We start from the raw sequence: 19,953 nt of genomic DNA, 5'->3' as shown, positions 1-19,953 counted from the left end.
ATTTGTGTCCCACCTGGTTGTGAAGGATGCTTGGCAGATGGGCACCTGGGCAAAGCCTTGAGCTACCTCATCTGACTTTGAGATAGGATCTAATTACCGAGGTGTCTCTGCTTTGAGTGAGGGGTTAGACCAGTTAACCTCAAGAGATCACCTTCAACCTAAGTTATTACCTGATTCTGCATATGCAACTTTCTACTTTGCTTGCTCTGTGTAAAAATAATGAAGTACAGGAGAGAGACATCTGATGACCGGGGTAGCTCTTGCTCTTTCTAAAACGCTCTAGAAGAACTAAAAATTCAACAAAAAGTATAGACTTTTTGCTTGGCTGACCCGTGACAGAACTGCTGTCCAGACAAGGAGACACTGAAACAGCATCTATCCAAATTAGCCTGAAGACTGAAATTTTTAAACAGCTTAATCTATAGAGCCACAGAATCAAAGTCTAATATATAGGACCAACAGAAATTACAGTGTGATTTGGAACAAAAAAAAAAAAAGGTCATCACCAACAAAACTGCTGCATGGGATATTTAGTGATAAACATAAACAGCTCTTTTCCTATTGCAGCTTATGAAAGTGTCTGTATAAACATGGTGAATGCAATTATGCTACTAGCTGCAGCTAAAACAGAGAAATTAGCCCAAGTCAAAGGACCAAAAATAGCTAACAGTTGGCAAAGTTAACGGGGAATGCAGCTTTTAACAGAAACTGTATGTCCACTCCTGCCTCGTGCCAGACTTGCTCAATATCTCAATCTGTGAGCCAATTAAAAAGGTGAAAACTCAGCCGTTCAAGATGTAGGGAAACCAGTTTATCGGCATGATTATAAAGAAAGGAACAGTTTTGTTTCTTCCACAACAGGCTTGAAAAACTACCAAGATGCTCTCATACCTGTTAGTAAATTTCACACCATTCTTCTGTGTATCAACTATTCCATATTTTGAATTGTTACGGAGAACTTTTTCCTCCTTGCAAGTTATTCGAAAGTGATGTCCGAACTGTGAATTTGTCTCCAGTTTGATACTCTTGCCAGCTTCCAAACCTTTTAGATTAAAAAAAGAAAGAAAAAAAGAAAACAACTGTATTATCAAAAATCCTGCGGCTGTGCTATCCCTGCTTGCTAATCCCCAGTTTATATGATGTAGCCTCTCTTAGATACGCTATTCAATATACTTGCTTTGGTTCTGTACAGGTATGAGAAATACCCAGACCTAACAGAGGTTTACTGATTCATTCTCTGCTCTTACTTTGATACGTTCTCAAACTGCATACTCAAATCAGGTTCACGATTATTGTATTGCTACATATTCTCCAGAAATGTGAAAAACGTTCATAGCACGCTGCAAAGACATTCTATATTGCTGCTGTAAGCACAGCACCTGTAGTCTTGTGATCCTTTTACTAACGCATACTTCTGCTGGTAAGATTTCTCATTCCCTCCCTACAGAATCTTGTCTTGCCTTCTTTTCATCCAGGTATCTTGTTTATACTAAAAAAATCAAGACTAAAAAATATGCAAGCCCTTAAAGGTGTAACCTAAAATAACTATGGTGTTGCCAGTTTTCCTTGCCATATTTGCATTAAAAATTGATTACTTTTTTTTTTTTTAAGTTGCTCTTTGAATGTCTGATTCATCAGTTGCACATGGAATTTTTTGCATAGGATAATCAATTCTTTAAATGCCTCATTTGCTTACACATTACATTTTGCAAAAAACTTCAAAAGAAAACTATCATGTCCTGAATGAACGCTCAGGAGAATGCATGGGGCGGGGGGGAAGTTTCAATGCACGTTCTCAAAGGATGTAAAAATAGGACTAGGCTTAGCCAAGAGTTAGATGAGTTACAGTTCTACAAAATTAATTCTGCAGTATCTTGCAACTACATGATAATTTCTGAAATATTCTGGAATGCCATCCTTAAAAAAAAAAAGGCCAAGTTATAAACCAAAAATCACTCAGTTTTCAACAGATTGTACTGTGAAAACTGAAGTCACCCCATACTAGTAATAAAATAATACAAACATCCCTTAACTCCTCTATACCAATTTTCATCAGTTAATCTCAAAACATTTTACAAAGGAAGTAAGAATCAAAGGCAGTTTCATACCCTACCTAGTTCTTTGGCTGCGCTCTTTAAAAAGGATTGCATTTTTTCTTCCAGTTCATTCATCTTCTCTCTTAATTCTGTCAAATTAGGATCAAAAGAAGCCTTGACAAGAAATTCATGATTCTCCACCTAGGGAAAAATAACAAGAAAAAATTCATATGAACGTAGGCAGTAAAAAGAAAAAAATCACCTCCCTGAACATACACGGTGAAATGAATTTACTTAATCATTTATTCCATTTATTTTATCCACAATTTTGTAATGCAATACTGTTTGTGATAATTGGTGTCTGATTCAATTACAAGTCAAATACATCTCAAACACTTGTTTTCTTAAATACTGTACTTTAGACAAGCAAAATATACCAATTTAACAAACTCCTTGACTTTGAAATGGAGTCATATGCACATTTATTTGCATACAAATAACTTAGCAGTAGGCAGGAAGAAAAGGGAAGTCAGAGGAAATGAAACTGTTATGTACATAATCTGTGTGCTAGCCTGGACTTAGGCAGCTAATCAAGACAGGGTATAAAAGGATGGGGCTTTTCAAAACAAGGCGTCTTTGGAAATAGAAGCTTCTGGAACAGTAATTCCTGCCCAAAACTCATTCAAGAGGTTACAGAAGGAACCTACATAATATCACCAAAAATCCTACCCAATTTCAACCCAATTATTTTGAGTTGAAAAGCATACACATTTCCTTCCAAGCTAAACATTTTCAGAGGCACAGACGAAGTAAGTTGTATCTCATCTTTTTCCTCTGTCTTCCCCATGCTTCCACTGCCAGGTGGGTGCTCCCGATGACCTTAGAAGCCTCAAGTTTAATTCATAAGCACAACTTGTAACTGCTAAATAAAAGAAACTCAATTTGTAAGATGGAAACTTTTATAAACAACAAAATATTATATGGAAATATAATATATGGAAAATAATATATGGAAACTAAGCACTGGCTTTCATTCTAGTAATATATTAAATCTAATTAAGTTAAAAATCCCCAACCAAAACAACACTTTCATGAAGCTTCCCCTTGCTGGGAATTACCTGCAAAGTTGTACACAAAGCAGCTGCAAATACTTCGCAAAACACACTGAAACAAGACGGTGGTTTACATACAATTTCACTTTTAACCAAAGGTATGTTAGCAAGAGAAGGAAGGAGAAGAGGAAAGGGAGGTTCACAGTTCCTTTACTCCTTCCCAGACAATAAAAGTATCACTCTAGAAAGCACTGAGTAAGAGGAACTATAACTGCAAGAACCACCACACACATCTTGTTCTACTAAGCGCAAGAAGCACTTCGAATCTGCAGTTCATCAAAACAAAAAAATAAAAAGCATCAGACTGAAGACACCCAGGTTTTGCAGCAACTTGGATGAAAGACCTGGGAATGCAATCTGGAGATGAAAGCCACGGGGCTTATACATTTTGAATTTGGAAGGGGGGGGACAAGTAAGTTATCATATGAAGAATCTGCATAGCATACTGTATATTCAAAGGATTGCTACTTTATTCTGATCTTCTCCCAACAGATAATTTGATCTTCCACAGAAGTTGCATCATGGAAAACCAGAACCATTGGTGCTTATTTTCTCTGTGCAATTACCAGCACTGCAAGGCATGACACTCAGCCTGCTGTTTTGGTTCCAGTTGTGTTGTGTGCAAACACACTGCAGCGGCAAAGTTCTCCAGTTGCTTAACCAGAGATGCAGACTCCACAAAATAAAGGATCATGAGATTTTAGAGGACCATCTTGAAACTTGGAGGCGTTAAGAAAGGGGTATGAACAAATTCATTCCCTGTTATGTCCCTGTTGATAAGCCTGTTCCTCCCATTCCCTTAATAATTCTGCCAAAAGAACAGCAATGAACACTTATGACAGAGCATACAGCAAAAAAAGACCATTCCTGGTTTTGCAGGGCAGATCCTGGATCTGAAACAGAACCTGGAAAGACCGGGATGCAAACGCCACACACGCCAGCCCTTGTCACAGCCGGCTTCATGAGACAACCAAGGTTGACAGTCAAGTGAAAATTTTATTTCACAGCTTCAAAGAATGATTTGGAGCCTGGAATAAACTGCAGATATCCCAAAACCTCAGGAGAAGGAAGGTGACATTCCCAAGGATCCGTAACAGTCCGACAGCCCCAGCAGAGCACCCAGTCTGGCTGTCGGTTCCAGCCTTCGCCCAGGCTGCCATGTCAGAGAGGCTGACCAGAACCGAAGCCGTGCCCTGCACTTCCACCCTTCAGGGCCTCCTGGCTGCAGGCAAGCCTTCATTTCACTGCAAGCAAAGATCCACGTGGGGCTAGAGCTTATAATGTGCGAAAAAGCTATGTTACTGCCTCACCCACCGCTCAGTCCAGCGGTCATGGGGATGGAGTTAGTTTTCATGTGCTTCTTGCCAATTCCATTACAGCTCCAACGGACCTGTGATGACAAATGAACCCAGAGGCTGGTAGTGTGCAAGAAATAAATCCTAAACTGCTGTGAGGCTTCGGGACAGCAGCATTAAAGTAAAATTACTCCAGCTTCCGTTTACGTTAATAGTCTGAGTTAGGGACTGCAGCAGTTGAAGAACTGGTTCGCAGAAGACCACGCACTCCAGCCCCAGGTAAGTGCCCGGTGGCTTCTCCATGTGTAGATACCAAGTCTTTAGGACATCTAGCAGCCTATATCCCATCACCTCAGCCTGAAAAGCTGAATTTAAAAATGTGTAAGATGCAGGTTTGAAGACAGCTTCTAATATATTGCATTGCCCACCCCAAATATTACAAGGCAGCTCCTTCCTCATTCAGGGCTCATGAAGTAACCCTTAGCAGGCGACAAACAGAGCTGCTCCATCTGACCACGCTCTCCAAGTGAAAGCCAAGTGTGATCAAGTGAATCGAAAATATTTTAAAATTAAAAGTACAGCTAAACTGCTAAGGAAGTAAAACGATTGTGGTTTACTAAAAAAATACTAAAAACTTGCGCTACTAATTAATATATAAAAGCATCAGGCACCCACAACTATATATATTTTTATATACATATATTTATTCTAGATATTATATATGTATATATTGACAGCCGGCTGAAGATGAGCCAGCAGTGTGCCCAGGTGGCCAAGAAGGCCAACGCCATCCTGGCCTCTATCAGAAACAGTGTGGCCATCAGGAGCAGGGAGGTGATCGTGCCCCTGTACTCAGCGCTGGTGAGGCCGCACCTCGAATCCTGTGTTCAGTTTTGGGCCCCTCACTCCAAGAAGGACACTGAGGTGCTGGAGCGTGTCCAGAGAAGGGCGACGAAGCTGGTGAGGGGTCTGGAGCACAAGTCTGATGAGGAGCGGCTGAGGGAGCTGGGGTTGTTCAGTCTGGAGAAGAGGGGGCTGAGGGGAGACCTCATCGCTCTCTACAACTACCTGAAAGGGGGTTGTGGTGAGGTGGGTGTTGGTCTCTTCTCCCAAGTGACGAGTGACAGGACAAGAGGAAATGGCCTCAAGTTGCACCAGGGGAGGTTCAGGCTGGATATTAGGAAAAATTTCTTTACTGAGAGAGTGGTGAGACACTGGAATAAACTGCCCAGGGAGGTGGTGGAGTCACCATCCCTGGAGGTGTTCAAGGAACGTGCGGATGTGGCATTGTGGGACATGGTTTAATGGGCATGGTGGGGTTGGCTGGTTGATGGTTGGACTTGATGGTCTTACAGGTCTTTTCCAACCTTAGTGATTCTGTGATATCACACTCTAATATTCTTCTCAAGCAGTTACCTCAGATGTAATTAGGTAAGTCACTTAAAGCAAACTTTTGCTTTTCTCTTCCACAGCCCTCAGTGTGAACATGGCCAACAACCTGGCAGGACAAGCATTAACAGGAATGTGGTATTTGAGTTCTTGGTGCTTTGTACCTAATGAATCTACCATCAGTTATGGTCCAGAAAGGCTACACCTCACCAGAAAAATGGAATGAAATACCAGCAAACCCAACTCCCTCCCCTCTCGTCTGTCCAACAAAGCAGAATAAAAATACTCCTCATCATTGTGATATTTCACCGATATACTGATTGCTGAAATACACTTAAGTCTAAATTACATTAAATACAAATGTTTAAGGAATGCAACAGATGTGCAACAGATTGGTCTGAACACTCTTATATATAACCTTTTAATGGCAAGAGTCATGCAAAGGATTATATGGAAAACAAGTCCCTTAACAGAATATGGATAACAAGCAGCTAGACATTCCCTGTTCTTCTACTAAACACACTGCACTTTTTTCAGTGTAAGTTTTTGCTCAGAGCTACTCTGAAATGAATGTTCAAAGTAAAAAATACTTGATGTGGTAAGTAGCAGACTAACATCACAGCATTGACAACACTTTCATACCTGCATATGTTTACTTGCACAAAACAAGACCCAAGTGAGTCACATTTCCAAGGGGTGCTCAAATGAATGAGGTGACAGCAAATAATTTGCAGGCTCTGGGACGGTGGTGAGCTGGCTAGCTCATCTGAAAAACAAGTCCTTCTGTAAAGGGCTGCGCTCTTAATCCTCAACCCAAAATCCTACCTACCGAAAGCGCTAACGAACTTTGAAGTTGCCCTGACTGGAGGAGGAGGTTGGAGTAGATAGTTTTTCGAAGGCCCCTTATGAATCTGTGAAAGACAGGAATGGAAGTGACAGCTTCTCAACTTTTATTACAGCTAGGTAAATGAATAACCACGTCCCACACTTTTTGAACTTAGATGTTTCTTTTTATATGAGAATGGATTATTGACATAATTTAGTTGCTATGACAACCTGTCCTTCAGTCACACTCAGATTAGAGCCGAGTATTTTGTTTGAACTCCCTAAAAATCCAAGAGGAATTTCAAGTCAAAGTTCAAGCTTTAACATTCATACGGACAAGGTTTGTTCTTCTGGTAAAACCAGTGTTGGCTTATCTATGGCCATTTTCCAGTATCCTGAAGGGGAAAAAAACCAAATCTGAGACACCGGATTCTATGGGACTTGTTTAAAAATAACTGACTTGTTATTCTGTTTAGAAGGACAACAAAACATTTTTCAAGTAGAAGCTGAAAAGAAATTTGAAGAGCTGGACTATGAAGGGTGAAGGCTTAGAACAGCTGTTAGTTTTAAAGAAACCAGAGTCCCAGGGCATACAAACTGCATCAACAGATGGTCTGTAACTAGTATAAAGCTATAAATTTCTTCATTAGCATATACCACAAATTACAGCAACACATCAATCAATCAGTCTTTCCTTAAACAGTAAAATGCAGTTGACAAATGCATACACAATACAAAGAGATAAAAAGCGGTGCTTCTGCCTTTGGAGAAAAATGTGCGTGTTCAAAATTTTAAAGCCACTGCTGTTTTCACGAGTTCAGCGCCTTGCCCTTACTACCATGCCTGGCACATGGTTAGGGAGATCTCATACTTTTACAGTCAGCTGAGATCGACACTCACGACAATCCTAAAAGCCTCCCAAGTCTTCCAAAATGACTGAAACATCTTATCGAGAAAGGAACATGAGATACGTTTCTAACCAAGCACGTACATTTCAAAATGTGTCTCACCAATTCTCTAACAAATACAATGGGAAAAAATGATGTACAAAACTCACTAAAAACCCCGGCATTGTTTCACCCAGTTAAGCAACAGTTCACGTTTTTGCCTTAAACAATGATAAATCCCTTTCTATACTCATCCCTTCTCCTTTCCGTTACAGATTTAAGGAACAGGAATGTTCCTTCCAGCTTTCTTTGGCCAGATTTGCCTCTGTAAAAAAAAAATGCCAGTTTTTCCCTGCAGGCATAGTCCTATCATCAGTAATATTTTATAAGCAAGCGTAGATGGAAGGCTAAGATAATTGTAATAGCTTTCTCTCTAGTGAGAAATGTCTTTACACTGGAAAGTGAAGTCAGTCTTCATACCTAGGTGAATCACTTTTCAGAGAGGCAAACGGTTAGTTATGAAAGACTTAATCCCACAAAACAGAACCAAGCCTAATGAACTTTACAGCAGCAGAGATATATGTAATAAACATATTCTGGCTACATTCTAGATTTGAGACGTATCACAGTAACTTTGAAAATACGAAGAAGCAAAAAAGTGACAAAAGAACTTCCCCACTTTTAATACTGATGAGGTTTTTTGAAAATAGTTTCAGGTCCACAGCATCCATGTACCCAAAGCATTTTTTCATTAGCTAGATAATTTCTTGATATTCAACTGCTATACTAATAACAGTCTTCATATATTCCACAGATAAACTATCACTAACTACTTAATATAGATGATCAATTAAATTCAGTGACTGTAGAGCAGATTGCAAAGTTCAATAAGAAACTTTAATTGCTAAATAAACCCCCTCCCACACACCAGCCCATACCTTATCCATGTCTAATGTTGTTTCTATCATCTCCAGAAACTTTGAGAAGTCAGAGTAGATATCATTAAGAGGTGTTATAAACACTGCCAGCAACAACATCTGGTGAGCTCCTGTTAAGAACAAACAAGAAAAATTATCATTCACAAAACCCCACAACTTTACCAGAAATCACTTACCTGAGATAAACAGCACAACTATATAGCCGGTTAATTTTTATTAAGATTTCTTATAATTATTTCACTGACACATACATACCTTTTTCTAAAATTGGCATTACCCAATTTATGTTCTGATTAAGCTTGGACCTATTCTGTCATCTTTGTTCATATCTGGTGGTATTAATTCCCTTCCACTATGAGTAAAACTACCGACAAACAACAGTTTGAAAGCAAACCTGCTGTCTGAACTTTACCTACTTTTGCACATAGAAAGTTGAAATGGCTTTAGTAAAAAGCCATTTCATTGCTGTATTCTACTGCAATCAATTTTAAAGACAGAAAGTGGAAGTCTCATCATCCAGACTCAGAGGTTTTAATTTTTCTTAATTCAAAATTACCGAAAATTGGGAATACTTGGTAAGTTACAATTTGGACATGAATAGAAATAGAGGTGTATGGTTTTCCGTTCTGTTTTCCTTAAAAAAAAAGACCATCTACTCTAACCAGATCTTTATAGTCACTGACATTTCCACTAAATAGAAAGTCATCAAAATTAAATGAGTCTTTTCCAATGTATTTTGTTAGTACAGATACTCTGCAGCACCAAGTATAACTGCATAGCACACATATTGGTTGGAAGTCCATAGAACACTGCACGCATCGAATGCAAAAAGCAATTCACAGTTAACGTAGCATGCACAGATATTGGCAATTTTGTGAAAGATGTATTTTCTTCAGGCCTACAAATAAGCACCTATCCAGCAGCCAGCTGTGAAAACGCTCTGTCAGTAAATGAATGTTTACATCTTTGCAGCCACTGCAAGGTATCATTTAATCACATAAAGATTGGCGTTATTGACTATATGATTTACACAAAATGCCTCAAAAAGAATCCAATACCATGAGCTTATAGTCGTTGGATTATGTGCAGAATTAAGACATTTGCATCCAATGTTTCCAGGCAAGGCTTTGCACATTAACAGAGAAACACAGAATTAAGCTCTGGCTACTCCAGCGCCTCCCAATTTCTTACCAGACTAGAGAAAAAGTCCTAAACTTTCCTAAGAAAAAATTCCATACAAATTTATAGAAGTCACACAGTGAGGACATGATTACCCAAGGGAATCTCTCTTCTCTCTCAGCAGTGTAACTCAAGCAGAAAGAAAAAGGTTGGTTTGTTTCCTTTTTCTTCTGTGCCTTTTTGCTTCCCCACTCCCCCAGGCTTTTACAGTTAAAGCTCTTAATTGATTAGTATCTATTAATAGAGGAAAAAAAATTACATGTTATTGAGAGATTTTTAAACTTGTAAAAACGGAGTCTTCTGCGGACTAAAAATCTTCAAAACTAAGAGAGATCTGAAAGAAAGTACAGTTTGCTTTTTATTCCAAATCTCTGGCTCGCTGTCACATTCTTTTTCTCCCCCCCCCGTAAGAAGACACATCTAAACCAACCTAGAAAATAAAAGGAGGCAGTAAAGAAGGCAGAGACTGAAGAGCAGAAAAGAAGTTTCATGGCCATTCTTCAGAGTGGACTTGGCAGTTCCCTGTGCACCAGCTGACAGAGTGCATGGCACACACAATGAAGTGATCTTCACTATTCTTGAATTAATGAAAAATGATTCTGCTTGAACATAAGGTAGCGATTATGTCTTTTCTTGAAAGGAGTAAGTAGGAAAGTTTCATGATACCATTTAATTATCTAAGTTTGAAGAGTACATCTTCAGACACTGTAGGAAGATGTCACATTCAAAATTTAGAAAATATTAATTTATTAAATGAAATACTAATGTATTTATATATATTTATGATAGGTTCAAACTGATACATTGCAAAATTGATTTACACTTTCAATCCAACTTCATATTCAGTATCCAACACTTGAAGGAAGTAAAATAGTGGAGTCAGTGAATACTGAGGATTTATAAGAAGTTGTATGTGTGTGCTTTTCTTAAAAGCATAACACTTGGCATTAAGAGAATACGAGCAAGAAACACCATTGAAAAATTCTAAATTAAACTCCAACCTCTCTTGCACCTGCATTCACAAAGTCATATAAAAGATGCACGGTAAAAAAAAAAAAAAACGAAACACTTTTGCACCTACTCAACATTATTAGCACGTAATCTAGCCATTGAGAGAAAGAGTAATAGACCTATGTACAGTCAAAAGCAGAGATGCATATTGATCACAAAGCCTATCTGCTCCCAGGTACAGTGTTTAATTTAAACCATAAACACTTATCTGTGTTTCAGTAAGTAAATTATTACATGCATTAAAGACTTTACTATTAATACGGTTTAAAATGTTGTATAGAAATTAAAATCAAGCACTAAGTTTGAAACTTGAAACATTTATGTAGTTAGTTGGGCAGCAAACCCAAGTATGAAAACTGACACTATTCTATCACGGGAAAACAGACAAATCTTGACGACTAATGCGCTTAAACCAGCCATTTCGATGGGACAAAAGGTCTTGGAAAAAATGATGAGGAAGAAACAAAGCGCAAAATGGAAACTGGGATAAAACATAGTACGGGTTTACTAGAAGCGGATCATACCTGTATAGCGCAATGTCTGTCTGAGATAACTGACTGCCTAAGACAAAGGGAAACCTGTAGACCTAATCTGGGCTCTTCTAAAGCATTCAATACTGTGTCACATAGGATGCTAAGATGCAAGATTCATGATTAATACAATGATGAGAAGGCAGAGAGAGAGGACATCACCAACTTGCAAAAGATGAATGAGCTGGAAGGACATAAGCAATACAGTTCCTCCAGGGCTCATACAAGCATTTCTCTTCTTAAGATGTGTGAATTAATGGTATTACTGCACAAAAGAAGGCTGCTTATAAAATTCACTAATATATACAATGTGGAAGATAACAGTAGAGGAAATTGGAACAAAGTAAATCAGGAACATAACTAACTGACCTTGAAAACTGGGCTAATAGAAATGAAGTAAAATTTAACAGTAAGAAAGATGATGCATTGATAGATAAACAAATTTCCACTATGAGTAGGGGAATAATGAGCTGGAAATGACAAAGGACGGGAAACAGCCAAGTTCGATCACAACGTGGGTATAACACACCAGTGCAACAGTCATGGGAAAAACGGTACCGGAACACGCAGTAAGAGGCATTTCCAAAAGCAGTAAGGGGGTATTCAAGCCACTGTATAAAATATGGTAAAAATACACCTGGAACTCAGCATACAATTCCTATATCCTGCATATTTACACGCTAAAAATAAAGAGTGGCAGTCTTGAGATGGGAATGAAGATGCTTCAGCAGCTTCTTGAAGACAGAGATGTTTTAAGTACCCCAGCAATTTCAGTCATGAACAACTGCTCCCTTTTGCTAGCAATAGCAAAATGATTTGATGACTGAGTTCTTTCCCATCTTAAGCAGGCTTCTTACATCTAAAATATTAATAAAAAGGCATCTTCTCTCATTACGCCCCTCCTCAGCTTTCATCATCCATAAAAACAAGCATGTCAAGAAAGCAATGCTTCATACTGAGGGAAAGGCATCGCTGCTGATCACTTCATGGTGTAGTTGCTCTATCTCCCCATAGCCATTCACAAGAAAAGAAAGTTCTGAAACCGGCAGATACTCAGAATTGTCAAGAATCTTTCTGACTTTCCATCTCTTGATGAGTTAAAAGATTTTGTACAGTCTTAAAAAGGAAAATTAACAGATCCAGTCTGAATCCGTCACATATGTTCAAAGTTACCAGACCGTTCTTGTACTTTAAACAAGGACCTACAAGTACAAAGAAAGATAAAAATAACACATTTCATCTATTTTAAATTATCTTAGATATACTGCTGATGAATGCCCTACTAAGGCCGACTGATTCACGTGTAAAACAGCAAGAACCTTTTGCAGCCTATTAATTTTTCCATATGGTGAGCTTAGCAGTTCGCCTCACACAGCTTGCGCCTCAAAACTTCTAAAAATGGAATTGTTTTCCTATCCCAATGCTATGACAGAGAAACTCTGTTGATGGAAATGACAACTAACAGAAAAAGAAGTAAAGATAGGAAGCAAGCATTTTGAACTAATACCTCCGTTTAAGATGGAAATCCAAGAGGTCCAAGCCAGGGCAAAAACAAGCGGAGTCTGTTTGGAAAAGCCAAAGGGACACGACTGAGGCAGCTAAAGCGTGGCATAGCTCTTTAAAAAATAAGTAGTATCTGCCAGTTCCTTCCCAGTTTTAGATCTTAACTGCTTTTGGAAATAACACAGCCAGCAACCAAAAATTAATTTATTTTAAGAATAATGTTTTAGAAGGTAAGTTTCATTACTTGAAGCCATAAAACTATAGTACAGAAAAACTATAAGATACTGGGTAATATTACTGTCTACTCAAATACAGGAAAGAAATTTTTGTAATCGTACCATATCAAAAATTATTTAAGGCTTTGGTGCTTGCTTCATGCAAAGAAATTTTCAAACAAATTAATGGGCTTCTACAAAAATATGCTTTCTGACAGGCTAGGACTGCTAGTGCTGTATTGAATCACACACACACACACCCCCGTTATGCTGACACTAATCTTATTCTGCATTTTCTTGCTCACACATAGAAAAAGAAAAGAAATAGCAACCTTTGTATTTTCTAGACTTGCTTGTCATAGCTTTGAGCTTCCTACTAATGAAGATCAGAAGAAACCCTGCCACATTACTCTTATCAAATACAGGAACATTACAATTAAAAAAAAATCGCTATTCAAATTATACCAATAATGCTTAAACTGGTTTTTTTGTGTTTAATTACAATCCAAAGTGCAAGGTGTCTTCAAAAGGAACACAACAATATTGTACGAATGGTATCTCCGTACAGATCGATGCTAAGATCGTAATACACACACAATCGGTCAAGAATTCTTAAGAGAGAAGTCGATGTCAAAGATTACCAGACCACCACCCAACAGTTCAAGTATTTCAGCTACACACTAATTGGAATACTTTTTCATTTAAAGATTTGGCTGTGTTTGTTTTTAGGAATCTGATCGGCATTTCAGAATTTCAGCTCATTTCAAATTCAAACATCTTTAAGCTCTATTCCTGCAACAAAAGTACACAGGAAAAATCTTTGGAAATGTACGCACTATTTCTTTGCATCATCAGTGTATTATAAAACATTGAAAATAGACAGGGGTAGCATTACCTTCATGTTTTTCTAGTGCTTGTACAACATTAGGCAGTTGATTAATAGCCTGATACATTCGGTAACAGTCCTGTAAGTTTGCTGCTTGTCTCTGAAACTTCTTTGCCAGCCGGTTAAGATCTGGGAAGCGACGTAAGAGATCTTCTTGAAGGCACTGACGTAGTTCTGGATCCACCACAAAAGCTTCAACCAAATTCAACCTAAATAAGTTCATAACAATGATTAGCACAGCATGGTCTGTATGTAATACCTTCATGTCACTAATTAGAATGAAAACATTTATCTGGCATTTTCTGTCTATCCTTTCTCTACGGCTGTATCCATCAGCCAACTTTCCTGATAAAAGAACAAATGAAACTAGGACAATGCATGAGCTGAGAAAGCAAGGATATTTAGCCTGTGTCATGCTTCTGTGGTTTTTAACAGTTGGGGTATCTAAAGAACAATATTGGAGTGAAACTGTTTCAAGCGCAAATGCCAACACTGTCTGTAGGTATGTCAAAGCTTAGAATCTACTTTGAGATTAATCCTTTCACTGCGCCATAAAAAAAGTCATCCAGTAGTCTATGAAAGAACAGATATTAAGTAGGAAAAACCCACACTGTAGGAAAAAACCACTCTTGGCAGAGTTTAGCTGCCTGTGGTCAAGGCCAACATTCACACTGTGCAGCTGTGCAACCCTGGATCACAGAATCAGAATCCTTGAGGTTGGAAGGCACCTCTGGACACTGACTACTCCAACCCCTTTGCTCAAAAGTAGGATCAGCTGGAGCCAGCTGCCCAGGATTGCGTCCAGTCACGTTTTGGGTATCTCCAAGGATGGCCCCAGTATCAACTCCTGGGATACACCACTACTGACTGGCCTCCAGCTAGACTTCATGCCCCCAGTCACAATCCTTTGAACCTGACAGTTCAGTTAGTTTTCAGTCCACCACACTCTCTACTTATCTAGTCCATACTTCATCAGATGTAACGGGAGACAGTGACAAAAGCTGACGTCAACATAAACAATATTCACTGCTCTCCCCTTATCCAATAACCTAGTTATTTTGTTGTAGGCATCTATCAGGTTGGTCCAGCATGATTTGCCCTTCGTAAATCCATGTCAACTACTTCCAATCACCACCCTGCCCTTAGTACGTTTAGCAATGCTTTGAAGGATTATTTGCTCAATCACCTTCCCAAGGATGAAGATCAGGCTGACCAATCTGTAGTTCCCTGCATAGTCCTCTTTGCCCTTCCTGAGAACTGGAAGAGTGCAAATGTCACTCCTATCTTCAGAAGCCTCCTCCAACCATCATGAATGACCCTTCTGAGACAATCAAGATTGTCCCACAATGACTCTGGCCAACCACCTCAGCACTTGTGGGTGTATTTCCTGGGTCCCACAGACTTGTGTGTGTCCAATTTGTTTAAACGTTTGCTAACCTGATCCTCCTCTAACGAGGTTGTGCCTTCTTTGCTCCAGACTTTGCCACTGGTTTCAGGCACTTGGGATTCCTGCAGGCAAATCTTACCAGCAAAGACCATTGTGAAGAGTTGTGTAAGAAAGAGGTGTAAGAAGCCTTGTCTGGGGCCTCCTCATCTTCACTCAAGAGCCGCATTCAAACTAAGGCACTCGTCCTTGGTTCTCACCTGAGCTATGCTGCAGCCATGCCTGTGCCTGGCCATGCACCCCACTGATCCAGACCGTGACCCACAGGCTCGACTTCCTTGCTTCACCTTAGATCATCACTATAGACTTGCCTAGAGACCCAGACCGTTGGCCGAACCTGGTTACTGTCACCAGATAAACCCTGTTTGCCTCATGCAGGTATTGGAGGATTGCGTCCTTATCGATGAGGGTACTGTTTCTACCTGCCTTGCTGTCACCATTGACTCCCAGCTTGCCTTCCCTTCAGCCTGTCCTTGCATTTTGGGGTTGGTTTTTTGTTTGGTTTTTTTTTTAATAGTGAAATAAATATTCTTTAAGTGCTGAAAGCAGCATAAATGTCAATGAGAAGTGACAGAGCATTAAATTATATTTTCTCCACTAGAATGTAAGTGAACTTCCATACATTTCTTGCTTTCTTTTTCGTACCAGTTAACATTGTTATCTTTACATACTTTGCATTACTTTGCATTCACAGTTAAACAAAGAAAGTCAGATATTGTTCACTGTGGAATGCCAGAGAGTTCAGTGTTCTTTCGTCACACTTTAGGAAACTAAGGAAGAACTCTGCCCCCTTCAGAGACCTCCACGCATGATATACTGTGTTGATTTCTGGTTGATCACATTAACATGCTACCTATCAATATCTTGGCTTCAGCAGGGAAGTTAATTTATTTAGAGACATGCAAGGAGAGAAAGGACAGCTTTCACCACATTATTTCTACTCTTTTGCTTACAGGCAGAAAAATGCATCAGTTTCAATAACAGGAACATTTGCGTTTGCAAACTGCATTGGGAATGACAATTTTTTTTTCGGTCATTTTGAAAGCAGTAATCTGTACATAACACCACGCAGTGTTCTGCAGAGAGAGCTAGACACTTGAAACGGTACACAGAGGTTAACATGGTACACTGCCTCAGCTAATTAGTAAAGACAGTCACTCAAGAAACAAAGGCTTTGTCTAAGGTAACACAAGAGATCGAGACCCCTGGACAGGTGGAAGTACATTTCTGTATATAAAAAATTCAAAAGGAATGTCCTTCTGTTGCAGAAAGTGTTCTACCCACAACACTCCAGTGAACCTTCTGTATTATACCAAACAAAATAAATGAGAAAGATCAGAGAAAAAGCCTACCTCTGCATTTATCCATTCAACTATTGCCTTAATAAGTAAGTTTAAAGATTGACATTGCTGACCCATAATGGTGCTTTATTTCCAAAAAGGATAGGAAACATGCAGAATCTCTGCAAGATACATTAGAGTTTCAGCATGTATACAGAGCTTGTGAGAAGTAGACAGGAATATACTTAAGATACCTACTGCAAAAACACAGAAGAAGATTTGTGTAAGTAACATCATAATAGCCAAATAATTTCCAGTTCTGACCGCTCTTGGTGTTTCTGAGCACAATTTCTAGCTTTCAGGCTTCTGTCAAATGCTTTGGAGGAATAACAAGAATTGGATGATTCTGTCACAGCAGATACATTGCCATCTTTATTAAAAATCCCCACAATTTACCTAGCAGATCTGACTTGAGACTCACATCACAAACTTTTCTCAAAAGCACCAGCAGCAACTGGTGACCAAACGCACTTTGTAAAGACCAGATTTTTTTTAACATTTAAAAAAACATTCGAAAAACAAAACAACCCAAAGACACCTGATACGACTGCTTAACAGCCTAAACATAAGCCTACTAACCACATGTCTGCCTACTTTCCCAAGGGGATTACAGAAGGAATAAATCCCATCTGCAGATCTTCCCCTTAAAGTATCTTCAGGCCTGTCAGGGCTTACTGAAAGTAGGGGCAGTATCTGCCAACTTGTTCCTCTTCATAGGAACCAAGTAACTTAGTCATTTTTAGTCCCGTAATCTGGAAACAATTCCTTTGGCAAAAACAAGACAGCATTCTCCGAAAACTTACAGTAAAGCACAGCCCTATGTTCTTACTGTTACCGTGCTTGGTCTTTCGCAGTTATGGTCATGGCAAACGCACACGAGGTTGCACTATTCTGATGTTACGTCCTCTTACTTCCCAGGTGATATGCAGGATTTGTAAACCTATTTATTACTTCTCAATTATCAAAATATCACCACACATCAATCCATAAAGAGGCAGTAGTCATGAATACCTTCATAGTTTCTTACCTGCAAAGCTGCATGAAGTTCTAGTTTAAAAGACCCTTTTTTCACTTAATAGAAGTACTAGGAAGAAAGCAACACAGACATTTGGAGTGTTTATCCAATTATAAATGTGTATTTTAATCTAGAAAAATACTACTCTTTCCTGGGGCAGGAAACCAGGGTTTGGTGGTTCTATCCAACCTGCTTAAGCTACAGACTATTCCATGATTTCCACATTAAAATTTCCAGTATAAAAATTATTTTCTCTGATTTTGATGACTAATCTAGACATGGAAGAATGTACAAAATTGAAGCTTGTCCTCTATATTAGATCCCATCTTGCCCTCTGATAGCTTATGTTTCAGGCCAGAGCATTTAGTTTCTCTTCCAAGAGGTCCTTACACAATCAATAATCCTGGCAGCCATAGACACGTGGAGGCACTTCTTGCAACTCACTAAATTTTGCACTTGGAAAAGACCAGCAGCAAAGTTTCTATAATGCCACAGTACTTTATCTCCAAAACCCGAGGGCACAGAGACTTGCCTTCAACCTGGCACACAGACACCCAGCACCCTTTCTGAATCCGTGTAAAGGTCTGTAAGGCACGGGCAGATTACAGTCTTTCTTTCTATACACATTGCTTTATACTTATTCTCATTAAAATCCAAACCATCCCTGTTCTGTCCAATCAGTCGGGCTGTTTTGGTTTTCATTGGAAGTTTGGTCCTTACTTGAGTCACCTATAAAAGTGTCAGTACCGTACTAGCCAGCTGCTATCCTGATCATTAGAGAATATCTCAAGTGCACCTTCTAGACTCTTGAGCTTACCTTTGCCAAGATGAAAACATCTTTTTTTTTCCTGCTTGCTCCTTTTACACAAACAAACCCTTCACTTTCATCCCACGACTCCCTCAGCTTGTTCAACTGCCTCTTGGATAAGAACTTGTCAAAGGCGTCTTGAAAGCTCTAATTTATTCTTTTTTCCTCCTTTGTCCACAACAATGACAAGTTCAAAGAGTTCTCAGATCAGCATGATACAATTTTCCTCTGCCAAAACCATGCTAATTAAACTAAGATCTCATGACCTTCCTAGTACTGTTCTATCTTCCCCCCATATATAAGGCTGACAGGTTTGTGTTCATGCCACATTTTGCATAACATTCTCCTGTACAGTAAGAATACGTACAAGGTTGCTGAATGGAAAGAGCTACATTAAGACAATGCAACTATAAGCCATGCCTAATGCTCACAAGTAATAATGAAATCAAATGACAGGTTGTTTTTAATACAAAGCTTGGCTGAGGATCTAAAAAAAGAAAATACAAACAAATAAAAAAAGTCCAAGAAAGTGTAATCAAACAACAGCTGACAACATCGGATAACTTGTTTCTGCCACACAGCCGAAAGGGAAAGGAAAATAAGGTAAAACTTTCTATCACAGATCTAAGGCAGCACAGACAAGATAACAGAAAGAATTATAACTAGTGAAACCACACTAGAACATAATGCTTCAAGGCGGTTATTTAAATTTGCAAATTAAACCACAGAAACAGCAAACAAAATTTCAGCTAATATAACTGAAAACCAACACAAGCACTTTTCTTGGACTCAGAAATGATAACCCCTTTTTTTTTTCCCCCTGCTATTCAAAACCATGGCTATTTATCAGCCTTGAAGTGCAATAACAAGTAACATTAGGCCTCGTGTGCTCTTCGAAAGAGAGGAAAAAAAAAATCCACCTATATCCAAGTTTCTGTTGGATATTCTGGAATCAACTGAAAGCATTTCATCCTTTCCCGTGTTTTACTGTACGAGGTATCTCTCAGATCTACTATTAAGAGACAAAAGACTAACACTCCACCCCAAAAAACCAACAAAAAAATGTGGGTTTGATCTAATAAATAGCACACACTTTCCCAAGTCTCATCACAATGCTTCCATTCCACGGAGGTTTACATCTCGTTTGACATCAGAAAAGATTGCTTCTTCCTTTGCTACATCTGCGTAGCATTTTTCATCGCGATTTTAAGGTTATTGCACTCAATACGGCCACAACACAGAGGTTGTCAGGAGGGTTTAATTCTATTTCTAGGCTTTTAGAGAGCTAGATATAGAAGTTTAAATTAATGGGAAAACATTAATCAAGCCTGATTTGTATACAGATTTCATAGAAGGATGAAAAGAATTCTGTCTGTAGAAATAATAACTAACAGATTAAAAAAAAAGAGTTAGAATGAATACAATATTTTTAATGCCTGAGCAGGATGGGCCAGCACAAAAAAAAAAACCCTAACAAACCAGTGAGCTGTACAACAAGCTGAGTTATAAAGCAGCCAGGTTTTAATCTCTCCTGCACCGA

General features: G+C 38.9%; 1 protein-coding gene across 3 annotated transcripts in view; it reads right to left on the bottom strand.

Annotated features, from left to right (window-relative positions):
- Window positions 1–19,953, bottom strand: part of MSH2 (mutS homolog 2) — a 56,026-nt gene that overhangs the window by 13,901 nt on the left and 22,172 nt on the right. For all 3 annotated transcript variants that reach the window (XM_059835803.1, XM_059835802.1, XM_059835804.1), the window contains 4 exons: window positions 13,816–14,015; window positions 8,483–8,592; window positions 2,114–2,237; window positions 892–1,042 (listed from right to left, as the gene is read on the bottom strand). In XM_059835803.1, coding sequence (XP_059691786.1) covers window positions 892–1,042; window positions 2,114–2,237; window positions 8,483–8,592; window positions 13,816–14,015 — 585 coding nt within the window. The remainder of the gene's footprint in view (window positions 1–891; window positions 1,043–2,113; window positions 2,238–8,482; window positions 8,593–13,815; window positions 14,016–19,953) is intronic.

The sequence above is a fragment of the Gavia stellata genome, chromosome 2 (assembly GCF_030936135.1).
Source record: "Gavia stellata isolate bGavSte3 chromosome 2, bGavSte3.hap2, whole genome shotgun sequence".
NCBI lineage: Eukaryota > Metazoa > Chordata > Aves > Gaviiformes > Gaviidae > Gavia > Gavia stellata.
Note: the sequence above shows the minus strand (reverse complement) of the source record. Positions and strands in the feature narration are given on the sequence as shown.